Source organism: Glossina fuscipes, unplaced genomic scaffold (genome assembly GCF_014805625.2).
Source record: "Glossina fuscipes isolate IAEA_lab_2018 unplaced genomic scaffold, Yale_Gfus_2 2, whole genome shotgun sequence".
Taxonomy (NCBI): Eukaryota; Metazoa; Arthropoda; class Insecta; order Diptera; family Glossinidae; genus Glossina; species Glossina fuscipes.
The window spans coordinates 11491315-11499778 of NW_023998416.1; the positions used below are offsets into that span (position 1 = coordinate 11491315).

Genomic DNA, 8464 nt, shown 5'->3' on the forward strand with positions numbered 1-8464 from the left:
TCTGTAAAGATAGCGTTTACATCTAGTAATTGGTTCTCGTAATTTCCCAGAATTATCACGTCATGATTTTTAATTGTTTAAAATTGTTTGTAAGCACTGAGAGACATGTGTCCCTCTTAGTATATTATGATTACTTGTGATTTATTTTTCGTCCCCATTTAGTTCCGATATACAACTAGTTTAATCTTAGGTAAATTAAATGAAATAAAGAAAAAATAAAAATGTAGAATTAAATTTGTAAAGCAAAGCGGATTTTATATTAGCGTCCACATTTCCGTTTCATTTATACTCTTTATTTCCACAAATAAATAAAGCTCCTTAATTTATCAATTGCGGACTTAGATGTGACATTATTTGCCTTACTGACATGTTGATGTTTAATTACACGAGATGTAATGATCACTTATTCAAAATTAACACAGTGAAACGCCCTTTATATATCTGTGGGGTCTTGCAACACAGAGAGGGGGATGATGATGATGATAAGAAAGATGATGCTTCGAGTTAAATTAGAAAGACAGTAAATAAAATAATTTATTTTTCATAAATTTACTAAATAATTATAATTCTATTGCGCTACTGCATGATGATGAGCACGGCAAGTATGATTTGTTAATCTTCGGAAATGCCGTTTCCTTGCTTCCAATTTCATTGCATAGGAAAGGAAATGTTTGCTCGCGAAGAAGAAAACTCTGCATTGGCGGCACTAATCATACAGTGTTGAGTTTTAGCATGATTTGAAACAAGATCATAAGTTAAGAAATCAGCCGAAGATAATAATTAATGCGATGGTTATAAAATAAACATAAGAGACGTTGAGCTCGCAGCAATATCGACCTTATCGTCCTTGTATATTTGGTTTAAACATATATTCAATACACTTTCCATTGTGATTATCCTGATGCCTACACAACTTGAAATATAATTTCAACACTTGGATCCACAATTTCATTATTAGGGATTCTTTTTTTTTTTTATTATTAGGGTAAGCCAGGGCTTATTGGAGCGGTTTATATGTAATATGGCGCCAACAAGCAGATTACGATTGCGAACACCACGGGATATAATCCACATTATAAAACGCTTCTGATAGTAGTCTTATCCACGCCGGCGGAAAGTATATAGTTTCCCCTTTTGTTCCATTTGAGAGCAAAAATAGGCCGCTTATGTTGACCCAAAGTAGAAGCCAAATGTCCATCCGTTTTCCAAATCCGAGCAAAGCCGTCATAGCTGACGGTAGCCAATAGAGTACCATCGCACTTTAAAGAGAATATCATAAACTTTTATATTCCGTTACCTTGCTAGTTTACTTACATTCCAATCCAATGACCTGACATCCTTGTTGCTTGGCACCTCCGCACCACCTTTCTGTACACAATGCCTTAAAACTAACTGATTAGGCGAATTTCCGGTATCAGACATATCCCAAATGCGTGCTGTGCTATCGCCAGAACCGCGGTTGTTGGCGTAGAGCCTGTGGTTGCAGCAGCGGTAGTATTCGGTGCTGGGGCTATTGGTGTAACAATGCTTGAGGAATTAGGTGCACTAATAACCGCAACTCCAGATGTTGCCTCACTTGAAGATTCCCGTTGTTTGAAGAAGATGATGTTGCATCATCCACCGCCGTTGTCGGGCCGGCAGCAGTTGTCTGACAAGCTGCAGGTTTCTTGGTATCTTCTCCAGTTGTTGTGGCGGCAGTAGTTGCGGAAGTAGTGCTGGCAGCGGCACTGCTCGATGCATTTGCAGATCCTGCAGTCGCACTATTTGTACCACCATCAGTTTCCCTTGTCTCCGCACTTGTTGTAGCAGTACCACTTGCGGTAGCACCACTATTATTAATTACATGTTAGCATGTAAGGCTGTAGGCTTAACATTCATTGTAATAGTTGCAAATTTCCCTACAATGGGACTTCCATGAATTATCTGCTATTGTCTTACAGGTGTAGAGAGTGTGCAATCTAATGCGAGGAAAGACACACTTCGACAGTACAGTTTTACTTTATTTGTTTAAATAGCACAAAACAGATGTAGAAATAAATTAGAAAGGTTATAAATTTGTTTAAAAATGTAGATGTCACACAATGTGACTCCCTGATTCCTTTTGGCATAATCTGTTCGATACATTTATACTAAATAACCGTTTTGCAGTGACTTAAAGAAGTTTTTCCGCGAAGGACGCGTTGCTGTAAACGCTGATTAAATAAATGCCTTATAATTCGATTATTACGTCGATCTTTCTCTTCCCGTTCACGTCTGCGTTTTTCTACTACTTCAGGTAGTTTAGCGAAACGTTTGCTCGTCAAAGCTTTCATCTCCTTAGTATTTACGACGCGTAACTTTTCGATCGGTGCCGGCGGTAAACGCTTAATACGTTCTTCTAATGAGTGGAAGCTTGCGTTATCTATTATTTGTTTTAGTTGACGTTGGCGTTCCACACGCACTGTTTGCCTTGCTTTAAGTAGACCTTCGCGTTCTTTAGAACGCCGTAAGAAAGTGGGATGAGAATTTTCCAAATGTTCCTGCAGCGTTGTCTGATGTCCCAGTTTGTCCTTGCTAATTGATTTTATGTTGTTTGTTACGTAAGTGGTTGTCGATTGTGGCAGCCCTACACTTGTTTCTGAAGGGTTTTCCGACGGTCCTTGCTCTTTATCAGCATTGTCAGGTTTCTCGGTATCATCGAATTCGATTACGTAAGCAATGCCTTTGGGTTTTATCTGTGCACTAGTGATACTGGGACAAGTCTTAGTCCAGTGGGTGCAAGCGAGGCGTTTAGATTGTAAACAATCGCAACACTGTGGACCGTAAATAGGATATGAACGTAACATCGTGCCGGTGGTTTGTATTCTTGCACCGGTTATAGGTGTCGAAGAAGAATGTTCTGAGCTCATAGGCACAGACATATCAGAAGAGATGCAAAACAGGGACACTGACGAAGTAGTTGTTGTTGTAGTCGTGTCCTGGTGCTCAGTTTTTTTCAGTTGTTGGCTACTGGTATGAACAGCTGCTGAAGTGTAGATAACATGTGTCAGTTTGGAAGCAGTTGTTGATGGAACTTCTCTCAAATGTGAGGATTTTCGGCTATAGCTGCTAGGTAATGGAGAACCCGATGTGAGTTGTGGACGAGGGAGCTTATACACCTGCTTGTGTTCTCCTTCTTTTTGTTGCATTTTCAAAGTTTCATACGGGTGGTGGCGTTTATTTTTGTACAGCTCTATAAATTTTTGTTTACGTTGCAATATTAGATCACGCAAACTATTGTCAGCGGTAATCTTACGGGTTAGTGGAGGAGTCTCCATTTTTTTTCGATGCCTATTTTTATGGCCATTATTATCACTATCACCCAATAATTGCTCTTCGTTAATGGTTATAGTCTCATGTGTGCTGCGAAAACGTGGTTTAAACGAGAATCGTTGATTTGTAGTCATATCGTCTAAGCTTTTTTTATATATTAATTGAGTTTCCTTTCGCCTTTCTCTGGTCCTTTTTAGATTATCATTCAAATTGACTACGTCTTCATTCGATTCCTCGATTATAACTTCGATATCGTGAATTTTGTCTTTGTCTGCCCTTTCTGGTGATTTGTCCGAATTCGCATCACTTTTCGCATAAATTTCCGTATCAACAGTATCGTACACATTCTCCGATGAGTGTTGAACTTCTGCGGCTACTTTTCTTTTTAGGTGATTGCCTGTACTTTCTGATGTAGTACTACTTTCTATTGGGGAACTATTCTGGTGTAGCAGCAATTGTTTTAAACACTCTAACCGTTGTATTTCCTTTTCAATCCAGTTTAGCTGTTCACTTCGCTGCTTCCTTTCATATTCCACCTCAGCTTGTGTCATTGGATCTAGCCATTCGCGCATATTTGGGTACGCAAGATCTGGCTGCGAATTACGATGCATATTTACAGTGTTTAATTGCTCCGATGAACGTCTTACTTTGTGTTCACTAAGGTTTTTTGATGAATCGCTGTCGGAACCACCTTTTTCTCTTTTAGTATTTTTTCCATTGTAGTTGTACGTATTCAAAGCCAATTCACTTGAGGTCCCAGTACTAGACTCTGTTATTCTTGTTGATGCGGATTTCAACGTGGACGCTCTTTCTTTTGTGGACGGCGTCGCTTTTAACACTTCGGCTTTTTTATCTGAATTAGTAGACACCTGCTTTTTTGGTTTCGAAACTCTTGGCAGTGATTCGTAGCCGTGTACTGAAATTGATTTCCCGGTCTCCGATGTATAAGTCGAACTTTGTGATCTTTGCCCATATAATATATTTGTAGCTTTTGCTCGTTGCAATTGTTCTCTGGACGAATCAGCACTAACACTGCTGCGTGATCCAAAAAAAGTATTATTTCCCGAGCTCGGCAGTGCACCAACGCCGCTTAAATACATAATACGTTTAATAATCTCACGTAGCAGTTCATTTCTCTCGATTTGTGTGACTCTTTTCGCATTGATCAATGAACATATTAATTGTACACCCAAATCTAATTCAGGTGCATTTTGCGAATCGGGCAAAGAATTACTCGAGCTTTTTGTAGAGGATTGGGAGATATTTTCTTTGCTTCCTTCAAGAGTGTCTAGAAGCGTAGTTCGCAATTTTTGTATTTTTGGAAGGTTATTAGAATGCTGGCCGTTCTTCTCCGTAAGTATTTTGCGCTGTACTAGATCAGTTAAGCTCACTACAAAATCATGCTGTGGTTGCATTTTTATTTGCCCATTCGATGTTTGTAAATTAGATTTAGCTTGTGAAGTTGCTAACGGCTTGATTGGTCTAGACTTGCTGTATTCGAAACTAGACTGGGTTTCAATTTCACCTTGTGTGGAACTCGAGGATGATAAGTTAACTTGTATTTCTCTATCAATGATTTGCGGTGCTCGTGTTAAGGTTGTTTGGCTATAGTTGTCAATTTTTTGTTTGCTAGTAGTGCACGTACCCTGGGAAACCATTTTTGGCACATTGGGATCCATTTGGAAGCTAGCAGCATCAAGTCGAAGAAAAATAAGATATTAGTTATGAAAAACTTAAGTTTCGCTTTCGTTTTCAGCGGTTTGGCACGCACAGTAGAAAACGAAAACTTTTTTTCGAAATATTTGGGACATCATCTGTGTGTGAATTACAATGTGCATGCAAATAAACGCGAAGAAAGAGAATCAAACTAAGCAATCAAGAGAGCAAACAATTCAAACAAACAATTATTAGTTCACTAAAATACACAATTAAAATGATACAATTTAAATATCAACTTGTGTAGGTCGTACGTAATATAATTTCTAAACTTTTATATTGCTTTACCTAACATTTGTGTGAAACATGAACTTCTTACCAATTCTTCTGATAGGAAATATTTCCTTTTGTTTCGATCTGCTTCGCGCCCTGCTCTATAGACTAATCACCTCTCAACTAATGGTATATGACAACTGTAATAAAAACGAAAAATTAAAAAAAACACTTAATTCGAATTTTCCTTTCACGGCTTGCAGGTCACCGACGAGAATACATAGTTGCAATTTTCATAGGATTGCCGTTTATAAAATGAAATTTTTAAAGATATTAAAAACAAAACAATGATATCTCTAAAATATTTTAAATAGCAGGGAATTTTCAATTACTTACAATGAGAATAACACATTTAATGAATTTCGTGGTAACTAAAGGTTATCATGTTATTATGTACGCAATTTATGTTTTTAAATCAAATAGTAGCACTAAATATAAAAAAAAAACATATTCCGTAATGGCGTTTGTTTGCAACATATCATAGATTTTTTCCTATTTATATGTAGCATGTCATCCTTGTTATTTCCACACAAACACTCCAGCCACTTCAATGAAGCAGCTTGTAAATCATTGAGCAGAGTACCTTTTATCAGACGGATTTAAAGCAAAATTAATAAGCAAAAAACGTGATACTGCCAGATCTATATAAAATAAAAATTAGTGCAACAATTTGAACTAAGTTTGTAATGAGGAAACTATAAACCAAAAGAATAGCTCCATGTAAAAGAATTTTGATAGATGCTTGAATCTTTTCTAATATTATTACTATGAAATAAATTCATCGAATTTATATGCAAAGCTTTGACTCGAGTTTTTCTTTGAGCCCTATAATCATGAATATCCATTTTATGAATGATAAAGAACAATTTCATTTAGTTCCTCTTCGTCACCTTGTCACAAGGTCGTTTACCACTGTATAAAAAAATCGGCATTAAAGTTTTCAAACCAAGAAAAAACATTTGAACTAAGTAAACAAGTTTTTTCTCAGAATGTATATCGGCAATTTACCTCTGCTAAACCGCTATTTTTCCAAATTATTAAAAATCAGGAAAAATAATAAAGATATACGCACTAGTTAAGTTTTCAATCTCTAACAAAATTGCAAACTGTTGTCGCTAAGAGCTGGCAGAAGCACTCATACTTTAACATAAAATCGACAAAGTGAAAACGCAACAACAACAACGCAGTACATATGTTAAGAAATATTCCTAAAATGCGCTATCTCCCATTATCAATCGCTAAAGAGTCGTTGTTGAGTACGCATCTAACCGGATTATATCAATCTTTTCAGTTTATTAGAAGCAAGTAAGTGAAACGCTTAAAACTCTCGTGGTTTAAAAAGAAAAAGGCGTATGATTATTAAAATTTGGCGTGCAAGCACGGGAAATTAGTCTAACTGAATAACAAAATAATCTTATTAACTTACGTAGTTATGTCTAGAAAATTGTTCGACCTTTATTAACTAGAGGTCATCTTCGTCAACGCGGCTATGTACACAATACAAAAGTATTAGTGATAGTGACAGTTAATAAAGCATGAATCAAAATGGAAACGATTTAAAATTTAATAATTTTATAATATTTATGAAAGCAATTAATTTTACTTATATTTTCTTCTACAATCACTTGTGTCGGCGAACACGGAACATCAAACTATTTTTAAGCAAGAAGAAGCACTTGCATATGATTTGTAAAGCATTGCCATAGTAAGAAAATGTTAATATGTCGAGAGTGGAACGTAAGCGAAGATAGTGATAGAACATTTCAAGTTGCCCTTGAATTATCCTTTGTTATTTTTTACTTGACCTTAAAAGGCCGCTAAGGACACTACACTGAAAACAGTGTGAATGTATGTGGGGCTTCACATAGTTGAATGTTTTTCTTTGGTTATTTCTTGGTTATTTCTAAATACACTCAGAAAATATAAAAAAGGCGATGGGACTATGTTGTTCATTTTTTTTTTTGTGACTAAGTTGGGCACTCTGCCATGCTTTGCTAGACCTGGTGCATATATTCTATTCTTTTAGAGGCCCACATACTTGTATGTCGCAGAATAAGCAGGCTGACTTTAAGAATCTATCATTAGTTTGGTAGTCAACTAATGCTTGTAACACTGTTCTTTTCCTTTCAGAAGTAACATGCCTATTAAGTCAATCCACGCTCGTCAAATATTCGATTCTCGTGGTAACCCGACTGTAGAAGTAGATCTTTCTACTGAATTGGGTCTATTTCGGGCAGCTGTACCTTCAGGCGCTTCGACTGGTGTTCATGAGGCATTGGAATTGCGCGACAAGGAAAAAAATAATTATCATGGCAAGAGTGTACTGAAAGCAGTTTGTCATGTAAATGAAATTATAGGTCCCGAGTTGATCAAAGCCAATTTAGATGTTACTGAACAAGAGAAGATTGACGAATTCATGATTAAATTGGACGGGACGGAAAACAAGTCAAAATATGGTGCAAACGCCATTTTAGGCATATCCTTGGCTGTCTGTAAAGCTGGCGCTGCAAAGAAGTGTTTGCCTTTGTATAAGCATATTGCCAATTTGGCCTCCATTAAAGATATTGTATTGCCTGTTCCTGCCTTTAATGTAATTAACGGAGGTAGTCATGCTGGCAATAAGCTGGCTATGCAGGAATTCATGATTTTGCCGACTGGCGCATCCAGCTTTACAGAAGCAATGAAAATGGGTTCTGAAGTTTACCATCACTTAAAAAAGGTTATTAACGACAAGTTTGGCTTGGATGCTACAGCAGTTGGCGATGAGGGTGGCTTCGCTCCTAACATACAATCTAATAAGGAAGCTTTGTGTTTGATTAAAGATGCTATAGAACTGGCTGGCTATACGGGTAAGATTGAAATAGGCATGGATGTGGCTGCCTCCGAATTTTTCAAAGACGGTCAATACGATTTGGATTTCAAAAACCCGAACAGCGATAAATCTAAATGGCTTTCCCCTGAAAAGTTGTTAGCTTTATATCAGGAGTTCATTAATGAGTTCCCCATTGTTTCGATTGAGGATGCTTTCGATCAAGATCACTGGGACGCGTGGAGTACGATTACTGCAAACACTAAAATACAAATTGTTGGCGATGATCTTACGGTTACGAATCCGAAACGTATAAAAACTGCCGTGGAAAAGAAAGCATGTAATTGTCTATTGCTGAAGGTAAATCAAATCGGT

At 37.1% G+C, this 8464-nt stretch overlaps 3 protein-coding genes across 6 annotated transcripts in view; 1 reads left to right on the top strand and 2 right to left on the bottom strand.

Annotated features, from left to right (window-relative positions):
- Positions 1 to 961: 961 nt before the first annotated feature.
- On the bottom strand, positions 962 to 6983 carry LOC119634101. Of its 4 annotated transcripts, XM_038028043.1 has the most exons (5): positions 6884 to 6983; positions 6707 to 6767; positions 5327 to 5420; positions 1315 to 4977; positions 962 to 1259 (listed from the first exon to the last, which is right to left on the bottom strand). In XM_038028043.1, exon 4 carries the CDS (start codon positions 4968 to 4970, stop codon positions 2130 to 2132), a length of 2841 nt encoding a protein of 946 aa, XP_037883971.1. In that variant the 5' UTR covers positions 4971 to 4977; positions 5327 to 5420; positions 6707 to 6767; positions 6884 to 6983; the 3' UTR covers positions 962 to 1259; positions 1315 to 2129. The 4 variants fall into 4 exon arrangements, with proteins under 4 accessions (XP_037883971.1, XP_037883973.1, XP_037883970.1 ...); XM_038028045.1 differs by lacking the exon at positions 5327 to 5420; XM_038028042.1 differs by lacking the exons at positions 6707 to 6767; positions 6884 to 6983 and having other exon boundaries at positions 5327 to 5526.
- On the bottom strand, positions 1074 to 1916 carry LOC119632918 (F-box-like/WD repeat-containing protein ebi). The gene is made up of 4 exons (XM_038026071.1): positions 1903 to 1916; positions 1554 to 1829; positions 1315 to 1510; positions 1074 to 1259 (listed from the first exon to the last, which is right to left on the bottom strand). Exons 1-4 carry the CDS (start codon positions 1914 to 1916, stop codon positions 1074 to 1076), a joined length of 672 nt encoding a protein of 223 aa, XP_037881999.1.
- LOC119634103 (enolase) overlaps positions 6478 to 8464 on the top strand; it is a 3877-nt gene continuing 1890 nt past the window's right edge. Inside the window, exons 1-2 of the mRNA XM_038028047.1 lie at positions 6478 to 6585; positions 7411 to 8464. The exon at positions 7411 to 8464 is cut by the window's right edge and continues 10 nt beyond it. Coding sequence (XP_037883975.1) covers positions 6494 to 6585; positions 7411 to 8464 — 1146 coding nt within the window. The 5' untranslated portion in view covers positions 6478 to 6493. The remainder of the gene's footprint in view (positions 6586 to 7410) is intronic.

Excerpts from the sequence above, each read along its gene's own strand:
- LOC119632918 (XM_038026071.1), bottom strand. Across the intron at positions 1,511-1,553 it reads AGGCAACATCTGGAGTTGCG|CCCCAGCACCGAATACTACC; the intron begins GTTATTAGTGCA and ends TTACACCAATAG. Across the intron at positions 1,260-1,314 it reads TCAGGTCATTGGATTGGAAT|TGCGATGGTACTCTATTGGC; the intron begins GTAAGTAAACTA and ends TTCTCTTTAAAG.
- LOC119634101 (XM_038028045.1), bottom strand. The coding sequence starts at position 4,970 with ATGGATCCCAATGTGCCAAAAATGGTTTCCCAGGGTACGTGCACTACT.